Source organism: Megalops cyprinoides, chromosome 23, assembly GCF_013368585.1.
Source record: "Megalops cyprinoides isolate fMegCyp1 chromosome 23, fMegCyp1.pri, whole genome shotgun sequence".
Classification (NCBI taxonomy): domain Eukaryota; kingdom Metazoa; phylum Chordata; class Actinopteri; order Elopiformes; family Megalopidae; genus Megalops; species Megalops cyprinoides.
Genome location: NC_050605.1, coordinates 16474143 through 16498501, shown reverse-complemented (window position 1 = coordinate 16498501; position 24359 = coordinate 16474143). Strand labels below are relative to the sequence as shown.

General features: G+C 46.2%; 1 protein-coding gene across 1 annotated transcript; it reads right to left on the bottom strand.

Moving 5' to 3' along the window:
- Nucleotides 1-684: 684 nt before the first annotated feature.
- Nucleotides 685-17762, bottom strand: mtpn (myotrophin). The gene is made up of 4 exons (XM_036518541.1): nucleotides 17395-17762; nucleotides 11403-11516; nucleotides 8752-8835; nucleotides 685-873 (listed from the first exon to the last, which is right to left on the bottom strand). The coding sequence occupies exons 1-4, from the start codon at nucleotides 17464-17466 to the stop codon at nucleotides 787-789; spliced, it is 357 nt and encodes a 118-aa protein (XP_036374434.1). The 5' UTR covers nucleotides 17467-17762; the 3' UTR covers nucleotides 685-786.
- Between the last annotated feature and the right edge of the window lie 6597 nt (nucleotides 17763-24359).

The window sequence follows — 24359 nt, the reverse complement described above, 5'->3', positions numbered from 1 at the left end:
AATTGATTCAGGGGTGTGTTCAATAGGCAAACAGTCCGGATTTATGTTTCAATGTTCTTGATTTAACTTTGTTGTGATCACGCTGATGTGGTCTGTGGAAAGGAGGAGGGCTGGCTACTGATACTGTACCCAGACCTCCCCTCTCTCCCTCCTCCTCAGAGCTCCAGCACTGATAAAACTGACCCCTGATCAGCTACGCAACACAGCCAGGAGCACTATCAAGGGCACCTTGCGAACAGGTATTCTCATGTTTCATGAACACTTTTACTGGTATTGTGTCTATCATCAAACCTACGGCGTTACAGTACTTACTCTCAAGTTATAAAAACACTATTGCATCAGTCGTGCCTGTCTTTCCTTCCCTCCAATTTGCGAGAAGACTGGTCACAGAATTTTGAAAGTCAGCAGACAGGTAAGCGCTAATTTCATACAGGTTTATTTTCCAGTCTGTATGAAAGTTTTTTTTTTCTTGAAGCATGAAATTCATGGTCCTGGCATGTGCCACAGTCCCTCAGTATTTGGTCCTTAAGGGAGGCATGATTGATCCACTTAATGACTAACAAAAGAAGAGGCAAGAAGAACCCCCCACCCCCCCTCCCCCTCAAAACAAAAAAAAAAAAAAAAAAATCAAACCTGGGAAAAGCCCAACAGCAAACAAAACCCCACAGACAGGCGAAGCGGGGGGGGGGTGGGGGACAGACGGTGGGGATGGGGGAAGGCGTCCGTCCGTCTCGTCTGTCCGACGACCGGTGCGTCCGTCTGTCTGCCGGCCCTTTTCCCGCTCTCTCACTTCAGGAGCGCCTTGATGGCCTCGCTCTCCGCCGCCTCGAAAGCGCTCAGTCCGTCCGGTCCTTTCCGCTCCTTGTCAGCTCCCTGCAGCCAATGACAGACAAGCACCCTCACACCTCTGTTCCCGGTCTACGCGGCAGGAAACGGGGGCAGAGCCTACATCTTAAAGTGTGAGGTGGCAGAGTGGTGAGGAGCAGGGCTCTTAACCGAGGTTGCCGGTTCAATCCCCTGCTGGGGCACTGCTCCTGTGCCATTGAGGTACTTAAGGTACTTAACCCCCAACTGCCTCAGTAAATAGCTAGCTGTATAAATAGGTAACATGTAAAACATGTAAAAACTGTAACCTGAGTAACCTCTGAGTCACTCTGTCTGCTAAATGACAGTAATGTAATGTAATGTAATGTTTTGTTAAAGAACAGGCTGCCTCACTGAAACGCCCCCCCCAGTCCTTTCACTAAAACTCTAGAAATTCATTACTGTGCTGGTCGAGCGGAAGCCGGCGAGCCCGCTCTTCCCAGCCCCGCTCCCTCTGAGGGCTTCCTGAAGGCTGCAGGGCCTGTCAGACCACAGGCTCTTGCAGGAGCGGGCCGGTCACAGCTCTGCCATCTCAATTGGGCTTCACCAGTCAGAGCAGAGCCGACCTCTCCCGGTCACGCAGACCGCCTCTGGGAACAGACACCAACGCGCATAATGATGGCGCCCCGGCAAAGACCATTAACAGCACAAACCCGAGGCCTGTCTGCCGCTTTTAATTTCCCAACAAGCACCAAGTTCATACAGACATCTTCATAACTGTATACAAGACTAATTCCCCCCAAAAGTTATTCGAATGCCACCTCTCATCCAGAAGGCACTTTGCGGCCCAACACTTAATTACACCATACCCCAATTTGCTCCTGTTGAATTCACTCCAATCACAAAATAATGTTGCTGAGAGTGGAGGTGAACTCAATTAAATTACGAGTCGCGCTTCTAAACACAGTGACAGGCTTGTATGCTGTAGGGTTGTAAGCACCACGGGACCGGAGTTCTCACCAAGAAACAAGGCAGGCCTTAAAGGTGCACCCAATCAAAATGGCCGAGGCGGAGCAGATTTAAGTCAACCGAGTAAAAACAGGAGAAATGAGAGGACCAATCCCTAGAAAGATTCGCCTTTTTGTCTGTTCTGCCAGCTTTAACTTCTTAGCCACAGATTACAGAGGGGAGGGGGGGGGTGGTGGTGGTGGTGGTGGGGGGAGCAGAAAGTTGCCATTGTTGCGTGGAAAAGCAGGCAGCTGTGAAGAAAGATTTGACCCACTTTCGGTGCCAGCGTAAGCATGCCCGCAGTGCCCAGCCATCCGAGGACCTGAGGAGAGGGATTACCAGGGAGGGAGGGGGGGAGAGAGGGGAGAGGGGGATGCTGGTGGCATTCAGAAATAACCTCCCCAAAAACAACCTTAACTGAGAAGTAGGAGGAAAAGTAAAATCAAATCAAATCATTTATCCTTTGCGGCGGGTACAAACCATGACTCACTGTAAGCCACGGTGTTAACACAAGTTCTGAAGTGACAGAATGCGATTATCTCTGGGAGAATGTTTGGAAGCGGGATTGTGTGTTCGGCGGATTACGGATCACCCGCACGGTTGCGGAATCAGCCGGGACGGAAATCCTCCGTGGGAGGGTTCAGCGGCAACCCTCTATCAAACTGTAGATCGGAACCCACAACATTCTGGATCTGAGTCTACAACTTTCTCCTGAATGGGGAAAAAAACCCTCACAATTCCTCTTGACTGATAAATGCAGTATGTTACTGCTGGTTTGCCAACATCCCGCTCTTGTCTTAGGCACAACCGAAAAAAAACAATGGTCTCCGCAGCTCGAGGGGAGTCATTAGCACCTGGTCTCACCTCTGCGCTCTCTGCAGAAGCCTCACACGCCCACGGCCGACGGCGCCGCTTCACAAGCGTTCACCTGGGCGGAATGTTAACACACGCGGAGCGGCCGGCCGCCAGGCTGCCGAGTGGCTCTGCTCTCCCCCCTCCCCGAACCCCGATATCGAGATTCCACTGGCACTACGGCTGTGGGTCTCCCCCCCCCCCCCCCACCCTGTGGGTTGCCATTAGGGGAGGATCTCCCAAGGCCCCGCCCACCACCCACAGCCTGCGCAATCATTGGGCAGCCAAGACCCCCGCGTAAAATCTTCACACGTTCAGGTAGTCCTGCAGAGGCTAACAACTGCAGCAATGAGACGCATCGTAACAATAAGCATTGCAAACTTCTCTTCAGTGCAAAGGGCCGGCCTGATCAGCGGGGTAAACTTCGAGCAGCTCAGAGATGCTATAAACAAAAAAAAAAACACCCACCCCCTGGATGATCCGAAACCAACATCCAAGCAAGCAAACAAACCTAAAAAAAAAAAAACACAAATCAAACAAACCAGTAACACATACCCCCCTTGGGCTCTTGGAGGGATATCCATTAAGTCTTCATTATGCCATTATTGACTGTAGAAGAGGGATTCACATGCATAATCTATCATCCGGGGAGTTGTGCTGGGACTAACAAACTGCTTATAAATGTGATGCTTACATAAGTCTATTGACCACCAGGCTGCAGCTAAGCACTCACGAGATGTAAGGGGACATATTTTACATTGAGTTATAAAGGTATAAAGGGATCGATGTGTATATTTAAGTATCTGATGTCTGTTCTGTGTCATTCAGAGGAACGTTGGAGGAGATGGAGACTGGATGAAAATGTCATGGGCTTTGAGTGAACAGCTCTGAAGCAAGACGCCTCTCAGAGAAATCACAGGCAGTGCAGAGTTCTTTCACAATATGTTGGTTTGAGGCTTCAGAAGTGTAAGTGAACGCTTCAGAAGTGTAAGTGAATGCTGGCGGTGCACCTGCATACCTGAGGTGCACCTCCACCTCTACACACAGAAGGTAACCCAGACAGGGAGAGGGGAAAGGCAGGATTAGCCAATCCGTAGAGAGGACTGTGGAGTGGGAAAAAAAAAAAACCTTTGATCTTGGGGAGTTGCAACAGTCTTGCAGCATTTCTTCAGAGCACGCTCCGCATTACGGACTGCATGCTAATCTCCAAGTACAAGAGGCTAAATTTAACAGAGAGGAAATGCTCCTCGGTCCAGTCCCACTACTTCCTTCCTGTCTCCCGAAGGGACACGTTCTATCTGGAAAATCTATCTTTTAGAATGGCTTCTGCCTCTCCTTCTCTCTCTCACACACACATACCTCTCTTCACTACTTTCCCTTTTCCCTAAATCCTACAAAGTACCAGTGAATTCCAGCACATAGGGACAGTCATATAACTAGTGGTATGTTAGCAGCGAGCAGTCACTGCCTTGTTCTTCTCTCATGCTGAACAGCTGAAACTACACGATACTGAGCTTGGCTGTTCGCCCTCTTGGGAAAACCATACTGTTTCAGGAAGCAGGCTAGCGTTGAGGAGTCAGTAGGAGCACTCCAAATGAAATGCCATGACCCCCACGCTCTGTATCATTACAGGTCTCATGGGATTTATCAAAGAGCAGGAGCAGTAACCCTTGCGGTGCTGAAATTATGACCACAGAGCATATCCTAAATGTACTGGCTCTTGAATCCTTCCCCTGTGCTTCCGTGACATAGGAAAAATGGCAAAGGAAGTAAGAGTCCTACACTCACTCCCTCAGACTGGGACGCAGTCTGTTTTGGACGCTTTTGACTGGATTACATGTACTCAAGTAGCATTTCTCCTCCCTTGACTTGTGACACTGAGGTAATGCTACATACTCTCTGGCAGAAAAGACTACTGACAGAGTAGCATGGGAATTCAGCTCCAATAGAGTGGGCTGGGTTTGTTACTCTCTGTCCTAATTTTACTCAACATTCCCACTAATTATAACCAGTGTGGTCTGTTAGTTGTATAGTAATAATATACCAAATTCACTAAACTAGCATGATGAAGTGATCATTGCATTTTTTGTACGAAATGTGTTTAAATATTTGTTTACATATTCAATTATACTGACACACAACATCTGCATAGCAACACGCAAGTATTTCTGGACTTACAGTGCTGCAGTTCTGAGTACCTCCAGAACTGGAGAAAGTGTACCCTTCAGAAGCACACCCGATCAATACCTGTACGGCACAGGCTGCTTAGCCAGACTCTATGAAATCAAACTGCTGCTCCAGCACACGATGCTGCTGCCTTCTCTTAACTTTGGCTTCTGCCCTGCCTCTGTGACATCCCCCAGGTCAGAAGTGTCTGAGCTGCCGGTGGTGGCGGCTGAGCATGCAGATATGTTCCTCTAATTCTACAGGGTAATCTGATTTCACGTCATGATAATCTTCCAGCGAACGCGCTCACGATTTCCATTTATTTTTGGTCTTTCAGCCCCTACAGCAAACTGCGTGGCCTGTGAAGGTTAAACTTCTGTCAGTTAGCGCCGCGGCGCACTCTCCCCTTTGTAAGGGGAACCTGCCGCAGAGGCAGAAAGTCAAACTCCACAGCTGAACGGCCTTTTAATAATTCTCCAGTGTTCGGAAAACACATTCTCTGATACGCAGGACATGTCCTACAAAACATGTCTGCCAGCTGGCTTCTGTGGGTAAGTGACCTACACACTTAAAAATATACCTCTGAATTTCTCTGAAGTCTGTAGGGCTTTGTAACGTATAGGTTGCTGGGTGTTGAGAGCTCAACAACGACAGGCATCTGCAATCACGATGGGAAGATGCGGGTTCAAATCCATGCATAGCCGCTGTGCCCTTGAGCTACGCTTTCACCCAGAGTGCCCCTGAAAAGAGCCAGCTGAGCCGACGGCTCAGAGGCAGGTGAGCTGACCGGTATGAAAACCACGCAGCCCAGTCAATGATGAGTCCTCATTTAAAATGAACAAGGCCAGTCTCTGCTGGAATCCTGTTGCGGACTTCGACTACAGTGCCGAGCAGCAGTGCGGACACCCCCAGGACCATACCCACGCACCCCTACCACGCTGCAGCGGCCACACGCAGGTTAAACATTAGATTAATAATTCAGCTCGAGCCAGCGCGCCGCTAACTAACATCTCGCCCGGCGGATAGAGAGCACTTCAAAAGGTCAACTCCCATGATGCCCCTCTGCCCTGCAAGTACAGGTCACAGGGCACGACCTCTATGTAGAATTCATGGCCCCCAAAGGCTACACTCTCTGATCTGATAAAGTGAGCATTATGGCTTTTCATCATCCTGAGGGTTATCAGTAACTACCTCTGGAGCTGGTGGTAGCGCACTGCTCTCATGGGCAGCCATGACAGGCTTGAGTTATGACTTGAGAAAGGAGGAGGGGAATTTGTCTTACCCCAGGGGCAAAGTGCTGCCATTTACCTCTGCTCTCACAGGTTCAGCCCCACATTAAACACTGAATTAAGACACTTGCTTACAGAACTGTTGACCCATGCGGAAATGTATACTTAAAGACAGCATTACGGTCCCCGACATCAGTCTTCCAGATGAGCGTCGGCCCTCGGTCGTTGAGTCTGCGAAATGGACGCGGTTTCAATCGTCCGCCTCACAGCCCCGGTCCCAATCCCTTCCCAGATGAGGCTGACAACCTGAAAGCTCTGCAGATCTGATGGGGGAAAAGCGGCGCTTAATATTCACGGCCGCTTTCCATTTCTGCTGCGAGCGCGGGACGCATCAGCAGAGATTTCTTACACATGACAGCCTGCGGGCGTGCAGCCGACTTAAAGCCTCAGCCTCCCCCCCAACCCCCCCGCCCCCCGTCTGAAATGCTGATGAAATAAGCAATGGGCACAATAAGACACACCCCAGCGCCTGCAGAAACCCCCGGCAATAACGCCGCATCACAGCCAGCCGCATGTGTGGAGGAATGTGATCGGAGCCCTCCTCTCCGAACGGTGCATCCATCTCCCCAGCTTCATTTAGTCTGCCTTTCTGGAGACAGCTGCTTGTTCGGTGCAACTACCGTGCTGTACCCCCATACTTCTGCCAAAACACACACACACACACACACACTTATGCCTGTGTGGCCCCTAACCCTGCAAACACACGCATGCAAGAAATCACACACACATACACACACAAACACACACACACACACAAAGGAATACAAATCAAGTCACAGTTTACAAACAACACAAAATTCGCATTAGAGTTTGACTCAACACGATGAGGTCTGGTGCTTTCCTGCCCACCTCGGACTGCCTTCATTTCCAAGGCGACGCAGAGGGAGAGGACTCCACAGGCTGGTTTTGTAACAGCAGGGTAATCTGCCATATGTGGCCACCACAGAACCTCTGCCTCCAACAAAGCGTTCATCCCACACTCAGGCTCATTACGGCGGTACCACGCAGCACCGTGGTGGCTCTGAGTTTCCTACCATCTGCCTCCTTTATTGTGGCGGCAAAACCGATAGACACGATTCGATTCATATGCAAATGAACCAATTCAAGTCACCTGGAAGGGTTTTCATACATTTTTACATTTTACATTTATTTATTTATTTATTCATAAAAGACAGTGTCGCGCGCTTCGAAGGTCTGGTGACCGCGATGTGATGTTTTCACGCGGAGACTGATAAAGAGGTGAAGCTCCAAGTTCGTTTTTTTACCCATTAGCACTCTGATACCCTTGTGGCGCGATCCGCGTGTAGCACTTACAATAATGAACCTTCCCAGGTGTGCGAACGCTCTCCCTCTCAAAGCTTAATGGTGGCGCATAAGTGCCGGGCCCCAGGGACATTCTTATGCCCCTCTCGCATTTACAAACTGACAAGTGAACGGCCTGTTAGGAGAGAGACGGCAGGGGCAGGTGTAAAAACTGAATGAATTAGCATACGACTTGTCATCGTCTCTAGCAGCTCGTTACAGGATGGCTGCAAGAGGCAGTCTCTGGTGGCCTGTTGATGGACTCTCAGAAGGTAGGGCTGGGTCACCTGCAAAAGAGTGCCTCATTCACTGGCTACATTAGTGTTTTACCTTCCCATTGTGGAGGAACATATTTTACCAATAAGAGACACTGCTAAGAAAACCCTGACCTGGTAAAGAAACCCTCCCTCTTCAGTAGTAGTGCCTTGAATTGGAGCCGACATGTACGCTGTTGCTAACCACAAGCTGACAACCCGAGCACACTCTTCTGCTTCCTCTCCTATTAGAGAGTAGCTTTGTGGATCGCTGGATTTCCGCGACTTCACATCCCTCTCGTGCGTGACAATAAGAGCAGCCGCAGTGCCCCAGCGTTTCACTACAGAGGGAAAGTTAGACACTGGTCTCATTGCTGAGTATTCCTGTGAGCAGGCATGAGTGAGAAGCGGCTTCAGACGGCTGCACCGCAAAGCCACCGCGCGCCAGCGCTCCGAACCTCTGATCACCCTCACTAACTGGTGCGGAATTCAATTTCATAATTCCTGCCGCCGTTTCTTATATTGTGTCTTTCCGCCGTGGAGCAGGGCCGCTCCGCCGCGGCCTGAATTGAGGAAAACGGCCGTGTAATTGTGATTCTCCGCCGTTTGTCGATGACCATTCGGCGGATCAGGCGCTCGCTCGAGCGCGAAATGCCAGCCGCGACCCTGGCGAAATTGGACTGGCCCGAAATCACCCCCGTGAATAACGGGCCCTCGCGGCCCTCCCCCCCCGGAGGGGGCCCCTGGAGGGAGGAGAGCGGAGGTGAGTGTGTGTGACCGGGGGGGGGAGCCCTCTGCGCTCACTGCAGTGCCATGTGAGAATGCATCTGTCAGGCCACCCGTTTTGTTTCCTGGTGACACCATTTACCAGGGACCGTGTTCCAGAATGCGGGACAAAAAAAAAAAGAGAACAAAACAGGGTGTCACTGTTGCATCTCTACGTTCTGGAACACTGAGAGAATAGGAGGAATGCACGTCTGGGTGGGCGCCTTTTGTGACCAGACGCAAAGAGCAGCAGAATGTAAAAGAAAAAGGTTACCGACCTCAGCAGGGTGAGCAGCGGCGAGCGAGCATACCTTTTCTAGCAGGATCTTGACGCAGTTGAGGTGACCTTCGTAAGTGGCGGAGAGCAGAGGGGTGATGCCGTGTTTGTCGGGTGCCTGGGGGGGGGGGTTGGAAGAGGGTGGACAGGACTCATGAATCACTGAAGCATGCTTCTAACACAAGGGCACATTATTTCCCCTCCCATCCCAAGAAGTGCCTGCTATCAGGGCGCATTCTAATTCCGTCTTCCCTTCTTATCTCGTTTATAAATCACCATGAAAGAACAAAGTCTGGCACCTTTATTTATCCGTTTTAACAGCCATGCCCTTATCTGCAGTCAGACATTCGCAGAACACTTTTTTGGGAGAAGTTTTGTTTTTATTTGTGGTGTGCGAGCTGTTGCGGGAAAGAGCTGCTCTACTCTGGTCCTGCCAGGGCACAGCCCAGCGGGCCTAATGTGTTTCTTTGCATCTCTACTGTTTGCAAAGTAAGGACAAGTCAGACAAGGATACTTCTGCTCGTCAATGAGGCAACTGATTTACTGGGCAAAGTAAGACCCCAGAGGTTACGGAAACTAGATGTCCTTTGGCCCTCCGCTGATCTGAAGTCAGTGAAAGGCCAGAGAGAGCGCAGAGGAATGATCTGAAAATGATCCTCGTCTCCGCAGAGGAACACTCCTGTGTACCTGCACCTGAATAGCTGCTGTGGGTGGCTATGACGAGAGGACGATCTCAGTGACGCACGCACCTAATTCTACACGTAAGCCGAGATGCTGAAGAAGCACCAGCGAAATGTGAATAAGAAGAGAACAGGAAATAAGGAAATCCATGAACTTAATCAATGCTTCAGTACACGCACAGCTACTTAAAATTAGTTGAATCTATCTCTATTTTGCAAACAAATTTTTAACTGTTACCTGTTGTGACCTACCAAATGAATGAGAAAGTTAGAATGATTTAAACTTCCCCTTTGGACCGCTACATCTGAGCTTTATTTTCAAATATGATATTCTGTTAGTGTTATCTGAAGGGGTGCAAAGCACCAAAGCTATTCAACCTGCAGCTTCCAAGAATCAACCTTAATGTTTTGCTTCTTGGTAATGTTTCATGTACAAACGTAAGTTCACATATAAACAGCTACTTTACACAAATATCTATACTTGTGAGGAAATTATCTTAAAATTCAGAGCACTGTTTGGAGTGGAGGCATGACAGATTTGAATGATTGGTCTGCTCAAAATTTACCGGATGTGTCAAGAAGCACAACAAGGGGAAAATAGCACGATTATAACTCTGCCAAGAACATCATTTTTTACATCATATATAATACATTTGTTTTATGGTCATATGTTGTTATATTTATTTTAAACATTATGTGTCAACATTTGGAACTTTTACCATTTGAAGGACGAAACACTGAAAAGGCTCATCTTGTTTTCAGAACTGCTTTAATTTGCCAAGAATAACTTCTCAGCTTTCATAACTAAAGTTGCAACTCAAGCCTGTCATGAGGTCACATGGCTGTGATGAAACTCTGAGTAAATCTTGCAGCCATCAGACTCCACCAGACTGAAGGGAGGCGTAGCCCTCCAGGGTAACATAAACTTACTCAGAGTATGCGCCTTTGTTCCTTCTATTTTACACATTCGTGTAAATTAAGCCTGAGAAATCCTCGCTGCAGAACTCAAATCCATGCAGTGAGGTGCGCAGAAAAAACACCATGCGCTCCAAAGTCCCCTAAGTGATTATAAACTCGAGTGACAAACGCGCGATCTGGCCTCATCCTCTATCTCCCCGACGGATCTTTAGGATAGCCACCCAATTACTATTCGTTGACAAAGGCTTTTCCGTAAGACAGAAATGAGTTTCTACAATTTTTTCGAAGCTGCAGGCGCACTATAAATCAAATAAAATAAAGATTTGGCTAAAGTTCAGATCCGTTTGCCTTGGCGTGGGTTCTCTTCAAGTGCTTCAAGCATACGGTAAATATCACATAATCCCATCTAATCATGAGATAATTTCAGTAGGGTTCTGACCCGCTGTTCAAATGTCAGAAACTACTGAATCAGCTTTCGGGAGCAGATATGCACAGGAAATGACAGGCACTGATGGGCTGCGGCTTTACACATTTTATTTAGAGCCAGTGGAAACTACTCAGCCTTTAAAACCTACACTCTGCTGCCTGAACGAGCCAGGTTTCACAGCTGTGGGGCTCAGTGAGAATATGTGGCTTAGCAAGTTCTACAGGGCTTCCATGGAAGGAGGCTGAGAGAAATAGCCTCAGGAAAGCAACAGTGCTTATTAGACATACCAATGTGGCTCTTAGAGACTAAGGTTTAGTATAATCTGTACATAACGTTAACCCCCCGGATTCAATCAGCATTCATGCTTAACTTTGGCTTACAAATAAATGCAAATGTAGTGTTTATTTTCTTCCTAAATGCGGTTTTGTTCAGCAACCACACAAATTAACGGAAGAAACTGTCTTCGTATTGGAAAAAGAGAAACACCTGCATCTGTTTGTGAGTCAAATGTAAGGTCAGATGCTGGTCAGATGCTAAATTTAACCCAGGGGTTAAATCCCAAGGACAATAATGAAGCAGATTTCCTGTAGTGTGGCAATGTGTGGAAGTTAATAACATGGATGCGATGCCATCAACGCCCCCACTGGTGGCGGTTCTTACGTTGACATCTGCTCCTTTGGAGAGCAGGAACTCCAGCATCTCCACCTGGCCGCAGTCTGCAGCGTAGTGCAACGGCTTCCTCCCGCCTTCCAGGGTCCTGTTCACGTCCTCGTCCTGCCAGAAACACACACACACACACACACACACACACACACACACACACACACACAGAGAGAGAGAGAAACGAGTGAGTAAACCCCCGTGTTCCAACAGAAATATATCCTGTGCAGCTGGGTTTACCTAACTGTTCTTTCAGACATATAGCCAAATGCACAAGTGAATTTTCCTCAATGTGCCGACAAAATACACCTACACACTGTACAGGTGAGTGTTCACTGGCAAAAACTGAGCCTTGTTATGTCTACAAGTCTGGAGTTCCAGGGGTTATGAACACACATGCACACATACAAGTGCACTCCAGCCTGACAATCGTCTCACACCACCAGGCGGGCGGAGGTGTGACGTAGCGCCCGGGGGAACACCACTGGCCACCAGAGGGGTACAGGTTTGGACCCCAGGTTGGGCTATGCCATCCCCCCCCCCCCCCCCCCGGCGCTGTATAAACAGCCATGTGAGCGGGCCGGGATAAAGGTGTTTGCCGAGCTGAATCAAACCGTTAGACAAACACAGAGCGCGCCGCGGAATAACGCAGCACATATGCGTGTAGGGTCCGGGCAACACGCCAGATCACAGCCGGGGCATGTGCAGACAGCGTCGACACCACAGCAGGAATGTGGCGAGGCGATGCAGCGAGCGTTTTTTTTTTACCGCTACATACGCCGACCAACATCCCGCTAATGCCCGGTCTGACACGAGGTCAACCAGACCTTGACAACCCTTAACAACTGGTTCGTCACGCTCGCCGTTGATTCAGTGATGCTGTTAGTTTTGACGGGTGTTAAAACGGGTGGTCGCAAACAAAACAGCCTGACTATTTATAGGAATGATTTCAGGCTAACTGTATGAGGTTTTTGAAGGAATAAAATGTGAAATATTCAACAGAAAAACAAGCCAGTTCAGAAGATGAGAAATGATTGGCAAAATTCAAACAGTGAACACAACCTCTTTGCAGTCACAATATCAAGAGCTACTCCAACTCTTACACCCTCTTTCACTGATGACACTCCACACAGCAGACATCTACAGCTCATTAGTATTTATTGAGGCTAGCCTGTGTTGCTTCAGTGCATGTGGGAGGGGTGTAGAGCCACCAAGGAGAGCAGCAAAAGCCAGTAAAGACTAGTCCCCTCCTCATCACACACCTCAGCAGCAGAGTGGCATAGGTACAGAACCTGGACTCAAAACACACAGAATCAATTACTGGAAGGGGCAGTGATGGCACTTAACCTCAGCTGCTTAAATGAATATCCTGATACATAAGTGGAGCTGATGTAAAATGTATCCAACTGCCCAAAAGTCTACCTTTATACTGTATTAAAAAACATGTGCGTTATGTTGCATATCAATCATTTATGAAGATAACGGAGCAGGGAAAGTTGACACTTGGACCCCTCCCTCCCATCACGCCTCCCACGCCCACACCCCCCGTTACAGGGAGCCAGCGATCTGAGGCTGTGACGCTGGATATCTGCGGCTGACAGAAATCTCCCGCTCTCTCCTGCTCAATTAACAGATTTGATTAAGCCAAAGAGCCCAGAACGAGAGGGGATGAGCCGGGTTGGGAGGGGTCATTAATCCAGCTGAGAAAGGGTTACGGCGTGGCTTTCCGTAATGCCTCCCGCGCTGACGGCTTTACTGACGGCCCCTCCTCCTGGAAGCCGTGGAAGCGTTCGCAGCCACTCTAAATTTGAAGCAGTGACACCTCTGACAGCGGGACAAGATGAAAAGCTTGATGACACAGGTGGTCGAGAGCAGCGCTTCTTCACATCTGAGCTCATTGGCGAGGCCCCCCCCCCCCCTTCACAGATAATAAAAAAAAAAAAAACAACTTCCCTTGTGTAGGTGTGATCCACATCACATAGGAAACTGAAAGCTCTCTAAGATACCCTCTGTGCGCTTGTTCCCTTGAAAACCTGAACCAGAGGAAAGCGGGCCGTCCGCGTAATCAGGTCAGCTGCGATTGTGACGATAAGGAACGTTATATTTACTGAGAATGAGGAAGCCGTGACCAGCTCCGGTGATAAGCTTATGGCGGCGAGTCCTATCACCCTGTCACTTCCAGTCTGGGTGGCCAGTTCTGCACCATTATCCTTGTGACTGGACCATGTGGCTTCATGAACACCAAAGCCGGTGGGGGTGCCATGTGCAATCAATAACTCACTGATGTGACCAATCATAGTGGTGCGATGGTCATATGGTGACTGACTGCACAAGGTGGCCCCACCCAATACAGGGTTCACAACCCTCACTCTTCGCACCATTATCAGCCCTAAACACTTTTTGTTTGGTGATTTAATGGTTAGGCTGTTTCTTTTAATTAAAGATCCCCTCATTTCCATTAAGACCAACAGATTGAACAGAGGTCTTATGATCATGCCCAGTCTATGCCCCATATTCTTCAAAAGGCTAAAGCCTGCCAATTCCAAAAGGGCTCCAAACACTGGGGCTAAAAGAGAGAGCACAAAATGGACAGGCAGGCCCTTCCATTGGCTGTACTCTGCATCTACAACCAGGGCTTGTCCAATCACAACGCAGTGAATTTGCGCGGATCCTCTCTGTTTGAATGAGGCTCCAGCAGGTCTGCTCAGCGTTATTACTTTCATTCTGAAGGTCAGGGCTGGTAAAGAGCAGGAAATTAGACCCCATCTCCTCGGCTGCCTTTTACACGCACCTTAATACCCACTAAATTCACTGATCATTGCAAAATGTCATTGATACTTTGAAGTGCCACCTCCGGGAACTACAACATAATGGCAAATTCAATGTAGGTTTTGAAGAGGTTTTACAAAGTAGAGCAGGGCAAATGCTGAAATGAATACATTTTAAATCTTTCACACAAGCATACGTATTAAATGTTATTAAATCTTAAATGATTTTTGTAGGGCTATATAAAATGCAAAGGGCATGCCACTGTTGCACAATCTTATCTATGTTCAGCAATACTGTAAATAGTGGTTTTTTGCCACCATTTGCAGTAGGAGACTGCAATGTGGGACATTTCTGATGTGCACGCCATTAAAGGGATGTCTATCACCCTTTATCATCACAGTATTCACTCTTACCAAACTGGGAGATTTCAACTCATTGAGTTTCAACTCAATGGGGGATTAAAAATAGAGAAATAGGAGATTCACATAATAAATAGGTGACACGTAACTCAAATACTTAATCAAATGCCTTCTGGTGTATCTTTCTGCCAGTGATATTGCTTAAGCTCTTTGTGGATGCATACAGTCTAAAATCACTATCTATCATACTGGCACACTTAATCCTCCCACCTGCCCAATCAAATTCTCTTCATTAAAATAAAGTGTGGCATTTACATTCACAGTGCAAAAGAATGGCTTCTCTCAAGGACGGGCATTTGCACGAACCAATTAGCTACCTTCAAACAGTAACTGAGTTGGCCATATCTAGTCTTAAGCAGGTGGTGAAAATTATTTAATGGGAGAACAGATCATCTAGCCCATACAAATACGACAGGCGTTTTACAGACTGTAAATTTTCAAGATGACTGGTCATGCATAACCGCATAACATGATAACAATTATGATGATAACGATTCATATGCGTTCCTCAGATAACGGTGAGCACTGCCGCTGTGGGGGTACATGGTTCACTGCTAACCGTCACCCATCAAGCGAGAATTTTGCCTTTGACTTGTCTTCACTGTGCCATTGTTTCACCATTTATAGACGACTATGTCATTTACATACTCAATTTGACTACACAGATTGCAGAGATCAAGTCTGGTCCCATCATGTAAGTCTTCCTTCTGTTCACAGCAAGACCAGGGATGCATTTTCATAAATCACTGCTTAACAAGTCGATGAGGAAAAACCAGTTTAGACAAGGACATTGGTCAGGTTGAAGCATACATCCCAATATCACTGCAAGGTGTCAAGGTATCAGGAGCCGTACAGTGATAGCGATTTCCACTGGGTCTGGGATCTGTACATGTAAACCTCATTTCATTGCGAAAAAGGATCAACACATTTGCTATGACCATCCAACAAAGTGCCCACGGCCAAAGTTAGGCAGTGGAATAATCAAAGAAAGCTTAAGAACTGGTCAAAGTGAACGGAACCTAACGCATATAGGATTCTGCCAATTAAATAGGTGGGGTTTTGACACCCGTGACTTCCTCTTTGAAGCGCATGATGATGTAGCGGCATAGCGACCTACAACCCTACAACCCAGCCTGGTTTTCCCAGGCTGGGTTGAGCGACGTGCGTTGGTCATCACAGTGGGTTCTGCCCTCCTGAGGATTGAGATCATGCCACATTACTGTGGGTTTAAATCCCACCTCAAAAAAAAAAATTAAAAAAAAAAAAAAAAAAACAGGGGTTGAGGGCGATAATCTGTTTTGCATCTTTACAAATAGGCCATTTCTCAGCAGGGCACCAAAGTGCAGGTGCAACTTAATGGGCTGCAGTAGAGCTAAGGTCACGCATTAAGCCCAAAAACGTTCCCACAAAGCCACCGATCTCACAGCAAAGAGTGTACCAAATGCATGAAGGTACATTTTGCCATTTCCAAAGGAAAAAAAAACCCACCATAAGCCACTATCACAGGACATGGATAATGCTGTTAAAACTTAAGCCTAAATTACAAATTACATTCAAATATTACCCTGCAGAGTGCGGCCTGCTGAGAACGGGTGGGCTGTATCAAAAGGCTTTTCATCTGTAAGAGCACGTCTGCACACTGGCACATCAGGAAACTTGACTTCAAGCCACAATGTTGTGGGCAGGCTTTGAAAGGGCAGCGAAATTATTTTAAGGTTCACAACCACAGCCTGACTGAGTGTGTCAATAGGGCCCTTTCTCCATCTCCAACACAAAAGCATTACTGACAGCTTACTTTCACAGACATGTATAGATGCTTAAAATGGCCTGGGAGGGGCTGAAACCCAGTAAGTCCGTCGGCGAGAGCAAGAGTGACGTGTACCTCATGCACCATTTACCCAGAAACACATAAACCACCAATTCACCACTGACAGCAACGTCCTGCCCATTTTCTGCTTGCCCTCCCTGATACTAGTCTAGCACGATGTCCTGTACCCCCCTCCCCCCACCCAAAAAAATGGTGCAACATTTCGTCGTAAGTGGCCAGCAGGCCGGAGAGTCATAACATGTAACTACACTGTGGCTGTTCTGATTTACCAGTATTTAATTCGCTAAGCGCCTTCACAATTTCTAGAGCCATCATCCACATTTTTAATTATAGTACACAATCTGCCAGCTGACTAGCAAGTTAAGTTAGTCACATCCTTCTGGTGACATTAGCCGGCCACAGCAGCTATCTAGGGGATAGATAGCAAGCTGCGAGCAAACACAATCCGACGCAATCAGTTACTTCAGTTAGGTACCAACGTTTGCTAGCTAGCAAACACTGCCTTTCACAAATGTGTATGCGAAAAAAATTTAAGGACATGCTCGCTAGTGGTTTCCTGTATTATTTTGGCCTAATCGGGACGCATAATCAGACCACGCTTTTGCAGTCTTGCCAGCAAAATGGATAATTAAACTGTCAACACTGCAGCTATGTCTGGCTGGCTGGCTAGCTGGTCAGGATGCAACAAGCTGTTGGTCTCTCAAGGTGCACGGCACTTCTTGATCACGAAGCCCCCAAGGGCCTCGCTAGCAATTCGATCCGGCTAGATGACGTTAGGCCCATTCCACTCCAAAATTAACGGCTCAAGTCAGCGAGGTGGCTTTGCTGGCTAGCAACCTGGCTATTGAGTTAGCTACTTTGCACAGGTAGCTGATTCGCTCTGAAGCCACACGCCGACCTCACCCAAAATTATGAAGCAAGCTAGCTAGAATTAACGCCCCTAACTAGCTACCATCATATTTTACTGAATACGTACCTTGACGAGTAAAGTCTTCACTTCGTCCAGATCTCCATTTTTCAAGGCCCACATCAGTTCCTTATCTCCCATTTTCGTGGTCTTATCTCTGTACTCTGGGCTGCTTCCCTTAGTATAATACAGCTAGTTATACAGCTAGCTAGCTAGCTAACTTTATCTCTTAAGCTTTCTGTCACAATAGCTTGCGTACGTTGTTTTGCTTTCTCCTGAGAGAGCAGAACTAACTGACAATCCGATTTTCTACAAGGGCTAAAATATTATCAGAGCCGAATACCTGACATCCACAGTATATAAACGCGTGAAGGTTTTGTTTAAAAGAAAGTTTCTAACAGAAGCTTCAGAGCTGGGATCCGCCTTTCTTTTGCGTTTCCGACGCTGCAGACCCGGAAGTTGACTCCGTCCATCACCAATATGTCGACCAGCGTCATGTCTAGAGCAGGATGACAATTGAAGCCACGCCGTTCCCTTCACAAAGATGGCGGCAAGCGCCAACCTCAGGGTATTAAGCGTACGGCATATATTATTATTATTATTATTATTTAATTTTTTTATTATTATTTTTTACAGCGAGGCATAAAGGTGGGCAGTCACGAATGACTGGTGGATTGAAATAATTTCTGGACTAAAGTCTGGACATTCTGGAATAAAGTCTGGACATTCTGTTTTTCCAGGAATTGACAAGTCACTGCACTGTAACATACACATTAGTCCATTGGCAAATCATTAATTTAACACCTACATTGTTTTAAATTTAAATTCAGCATGTGACCACTGACCAGATCTTTGTTTGGTACCTCAGGTTTAGGTAAATCCATGTTCCCTAACATAGTTTGGCTGTATGGGAAATGCACCACACACGCACACGCACACGCACACACACACACACACACACACACACACACACACACACACACACACACACACACACACACACACACACACACACTTTCGTATGTAAATCATGCACCCCATGGTACTATTAATGTAAAAGTGTAGCCTACCTAATACCACAACATTTAAATATGTCACACAGGAAGTTAATGCCACAGATGTATAGCACAGACACTAAGGGTGTGTGCTGTGAGTCATTCAAGTGCACACCAGAGGAACATGAAAGCTAATAATGTAGCTTATTGTGGCATTATGCATGTTAGTAAGGAGGTGCTACAGTACAGTATCTTAAAATGTGGTAGATGTGCTGTCTGAATCTGCATCCGGTAATGAGCTTTTCAAAATGTGCACTGCAGCAGTAAGCAATTAGATGATCCCCTGAGGTGTCTGCCACTGGCCCTGTAAGCTAACCTCACGTATATACGCATTGACACATACCCATATACAGATTCATATATGCATATGTGCACAAATGCATTGTCACACATATACAAAAGCTGACAATTATATGACACTAGGCAAAAATGATATCCAATTAGATGCTGAATGCTTGCAAGATTTTTTTTTTTTCAAGACAGTACAGACCGTGTGGCATAAATGTTTCTATTTCTGTTATTTGTGTAGGGGAGCGAGGCCTGCCCTACAGTTCATCATATTTGATTCATTACAGCTTTTGGCATATTATTATAGTTGTTTCACTTAATAATTTCAACTGCTGCAGACTAGTGTAATTTAAAGATTCTTCAAAGAACAGAAAATACGTGGATAATCTTCTAGTCAAATACTATGGGCAGGTGTGCTTCAAGTTCATATTGAATTGAGCAGGTGAAATGGTGTCAGACTCTTTTTTGGCAGCCATTTCAAACCAGCGCTGAAATGATAGAATAGGATACGATAAGCTACTGTATTGTACTTACAGTTTAAGCAAGTGCAGTTGTTATCCAGCCTCAGCAGTTGTTATTAGACTTAATATAGTCATAATTTGTCCATAACCATGTTTGCGCAGAAGTTATTATTCTGTCATTTCATACCTGGTTAAAATGGCTGAGACATTTGTTTTAAAATATTCTATATTTGAAATCAGTGACAGGTCACTTCGCTCTTCAATAATACCTGGTGGAATAGCTCACCAGGAGGGCAGGCAGAGACCTTTACAGACCAGCCATGGCACACTGTGAGACAGAGTGCAGTCCATGGGCAAAATGATGACTTATATGGACTGAATGGCTTGTTTGCACGATCACACGTCCTATGTTCCTATGTCTTTAACAAATCCCATACTGAGGACCGTCTTTCCCTGCAGTCAGTACTTTCCTTGACAGCAGTTCCTGTTCTTTTCTCCTGCATCGTTGAGAGGAGGAAGCCCAGGGATAACACCACAGCAGATACCGGCCAGTCGACCATTTAGTTCAGCTGTGTCAAGAGCAAACAGCTGCTTCTGAACGGATGAAGAACTGAAGCTGAGCTTCCCAACACCCAGTAATTTGGAAGCAATTTATTATTGAATTTGATGTTTGAATTTGTGCCTTTCACAAAAAAAGGGAAAAACAGTCAAACTCACACTTCTCTAAACACGAGCAGGTACTACTCACGCATTTGAATTCTTTCAGCACAAAATGCTGGTAAATATGGGGTAATCAATGATAGAAAAATGGTGTAAAGGCAACATGCTATTCTGTGAATGTGAATAAATCTGCACATTAAATGGCTCTTGCCTTTCAGATTATATGAAGGTTCCTGTGGAAAATGCTATGTGACCTCCACCTATTAATTCCAGCAGCAGAGGGGGAGGGGCTACTGCCAGGAGGTCAGCACCAATGATTGACAGGTCTCAAAGCACCATTGACAAATCACCACTGAATTACCAGCTTACAGAGATTGAAATACCCTCAGAGGTCATTTTACCCGCTGAGCAAGTGTGATTCAAATGGAATAAGGGTATACAGAAGACATATGAAAACCTAGAGCAGCAGAAAAATAATCAAACCAAAGAAATCCTCATTTTTGTTTTACTCAGCAACAAATGAAAGACGAAAGGAAGGAGGACTAAGCCCTCAGAGGGAGGAATCTGGTGGCATTGTAGTGCATTATGGATAATAACTAAGTGATGAGGAACAGTTCACTGCTTTTTGGAGAAGACAAGGGGGAAGTTACCCTGTATAGCTACTTCCTGTTCCCTTGTTTTTACGTGGTTATAACAAAGAAACAACATGTCAGCCGACACACATATCATTTAAACCAGAGTAAGTGAAAAAAGGGGCGAAAGTGAAACGAGCCAATCAGATGTAATAAATCTGAGGCGTCAAAGAGTGTGTAGAGTCAAGGAGATGAATTTCCAGCTCAGCCCCTCCTCAGCCTGCCTGTGCACCCCTCCCGCTGGCCCCACCACCCCAGTTCCCTAGGTGAAATATTGAAGGTGACAAAGCGGCTTGTAGCACCATCATTACATGAAATAAACACTCCTGAGGAAAAAACCAATCTGGCCAAAGGCAAAAGGAGCTATAAAAATCACCATTTGGAGGAAATTCAATCCTGCTTGCTTTGAGAATAAAGATGAAGGTAATGAGATTCCTTTATCATCCCCCCTTCGAAAACCCAGGCAACGCACATGGCCTGGTTTACCCTTGTACCCAGTGCCTGTAGGAACACACTACATACGCTTCAGGACTAAAATTAGAGTGGCACTTGGTGCCTCCTTCACCCCTAAATGTTGTTGTATAGCAGCCCTAAAACCTAATAATTTCCTCCCCATCCCAAAGGTACACATTTTTCCCAAGTTTCATATGAATGTGTCCGTAACCTAGACACATTTCTCTGCCAGGCTTACCAATATATAACACATCTATGTTTATCTTTGTTAGATGGTTACGTTGGGAAGTAGCAGTGAACGGTGGTTCACTCATGCATGCTTTAATGTATGTTTATGGCTGTCCATTAATAATCAAACGAATTGATGATGCTTTTAAAGGTTATGGCTGTATCGTGTCGCAAGGGCTATCACAATGCCTTAATGGAGAGGCAGAAAGATCATTACTGTAGCTGCCTGCTGTTGAGTCACGCCAGTCTTCCACTCTTGTTGCTAACACCATGACTACTAATACCACCAACAAAAACACAACAGAGATTCATGTACGTAGAACTCAAAAAGAAAATCATTTTTATGTATATACTTGAAATTATTATGCTCTCATCTTAAATTAAAATGACTAGTCTAGTGTGTCAATGTTTTTGAGTAGCGTATGAGTAGCAGACAGTGAATGTGGAGCAGGATCCCATACCCTTCACACAGGGTGTGCTCAGAACAAAACAGCACATTCATATGCCCTCTTTAGGACTCTTGATGGACTAAACAGCTAAGGGATCTGGCCTGCAAATATACAATACATATTTCCCAACAGATGCAATTGTATAGCACATCCATATTTCAATTTTATGAAATAATGCCTCAGTGGCAATCCAGTGACCCCCATTATCAATAAAATATAAATCTCCCCTGACTCCTTTTGTTAGAATAGACAAAAAAACTATCAAGATTTTTTTTAAGCAATTCTTAAGATGCACATATCTTTGTTAAATGATAAATAACGTCACAAACTTGTTGACATTTCGCCGTTTATCTCGACTTGCTTGCCCTCTTCTTTTACGCCTTAAGGGGCGTGAAGTCATCTGTGTGCTTCTACCGTCGAATGGCTTTTTTCTAAAAAGGTGCCTTGACTGATCACCTAAAGGTAAAGGTAGCAGGCTTCTCATCAATTTTAGAAAAGTGTTTTCTGAGAGGCCATCAGAACTTTTCCTCAGCAACGCAACTTTGCTCCCATGTCTTCAGTTCCAGTGTGGCTATCCGTTTCCCCTGTTAAGCCCCTCCCTCGCCTCCTAATTAAAAGTGAAGGTGTGCAGTATTAAAGTGGAGCCCTCGCCATGTCATCTCTGGTGCACTCCACGCTGAGGCGTGTGCACCTGAAGTGGAAATATCTCCTGTGTGCACCCAGGGGTAGCGTGTTGTAATTGGGTCAATTTCTCTTTATCAGACCGCGAACGCTCTTACCTGTCACCTCCAGGAAATCAAAAGCCCTTTCGCTTCTCCAGTCTCCACTCCTGCCAGCTCTCTGGATGTTGCAGATGGGGCTGGGTTCGGTTAGCTGTCCTGGTCAACCCCAAGCGCTTCGCTGAGCTTTGGTCAGCTGTGGCCGCTCGCTGCCCTTCAGACTCTGTCAGATAAGCGCATTGACAGGTAATCTCCCTTGACTGTGAGGGAATAGTACCTTTTAGTCTATCTAGTGTGACGGTTGTCAAATGCAACTATCTCATGATTGGTGACCTGGACCGTGACGGGCAGCTCGTGTACATGACAGCGTGGTTGTGGTCGGTGAAACCTGAAGCACGGAGAACAGTCATGGAAGAATGATCCCACCCTTCCATCCTTGTCCAAAACCTTACCTCATTTCCCAAAAAAAGATTTCAAAGGGTCCATGTGATTTGATTCCCCCTATGTTTATGTATAGCAGAGTGGTTCTGTGGTTGTTGCTCAAGGCTTGGAAAAGTACTTTAAATGACATTCCAGGACACTCTGGCTGACATAATTCTGTTCAGGCTCTCAGATAGATTTAACTGGTGAAATTCTGCGATGTCGCATATGCGCTCAATCAAAAACTGAAAACGAGAGGGAAGTGTTTTTGAAATTACTCTTAGATAAAGAAAAATAAATAACGACAGAGGAAAGTAGCATCTGGTCCTGCAGCTGAACCATTTTGAAATTTTTGATGACAGAATGTATTGAATTTTTGCCTCATGGTTTCCTCCCTCTCAGAGATACCTTTTTAAGATATGAATAAAAATATAGATTGAGAAATATATTCATGAGGTGGATTAAAAAAAAACACACTGTATACTGTGTGGAAAATTAAAGGTTAGTTATGGCATTGTCCATTCTGTGGCATGTAATAAGTTCTTGCATTGCAGTCGCGCTCACCTTAGTCGACTCTGACAAAGCTGAGCAAAATACCACTTCACTCTTGCAAGGCAATTCGAGCCCTGGTCACTTTGAAGTTCAGGCTCTACATAAGTCATTTCCCTCTGCCATCTAATACCGGTTAAGCCTTTTGCATGGCAAGTTACAGACTGTTGGTGATCACTGTTGTGCTCACTGAATTTCATTAGAGCTGGATATTGGAACAAAGCCATTTTTCACTGCTTCTTTATTCTCCTTTGCTTTTTTGGCATTTGGTGGTGCGAGGATGCTTTATATTTGAAGCTTTAAAGGTCTTGTTCCATCTGTGCCACAGGATAATGTGACACACCACAGCGGTTGTTGACACTGACATACACTATCACTGGATGATAATTCATGTGATTTATTCCGGCAAAGTTATGCATGCATGGCTGCATTATGGTAATCTTGCTGTCTCTTTTGAGGAATGAGGTTGTAAAATCCATGACCAGCTGCAGTGTGTAATCCTGTTTAGCACCTGAAATGTCCTCTGGAGTTGGGAAGAACTCGACAGGCCTCCTTGTCTTGAGCACATTGTTCTACGCCATGTGCTTCCACACACTCACCTGTGCTTTAGCGTGAACACATACTGCAGGCCGTAAATCTTCCCCAACATGTGTGTTCACTATTGCACATAAAAGTACCCGAGGAGCATCACTGAAACTGACTGCAAGTCATGCACAACCTGTGTAGGGTAGCCCAAAGGAATTTTGACACAGGAGGTAGAGTTAGGGTGGATGATATGGTGTCCATACCTTGAGTGTTGAAATTAAGTAAAACGAAACAAAATCTAGACCACAACAATCTGAAACCCCTGTAACAGTCCCTCAGTTCTCAGTTCACAGCTGGATCCATTTATATTCTGACATTATCGCTGCTTCTGAAAGAGCTGATTGTGAGTAAGTGCACAGCTGTGGGTGGGCCGCTACTCTCTTTGACTTCAGTGTCTGGCTCCCCCTAGGGGTCAGGCAGCAGGTACTGCGACTAAAGAAGGGCGAGGGAGTGAGCGAGTGAGTTGTTGAGTCAGTGAGTATGTTTGTGAGTGGGTGAGCAAGTTGTTGAGCAAAAGAGTTAATGAGTAAGAGTG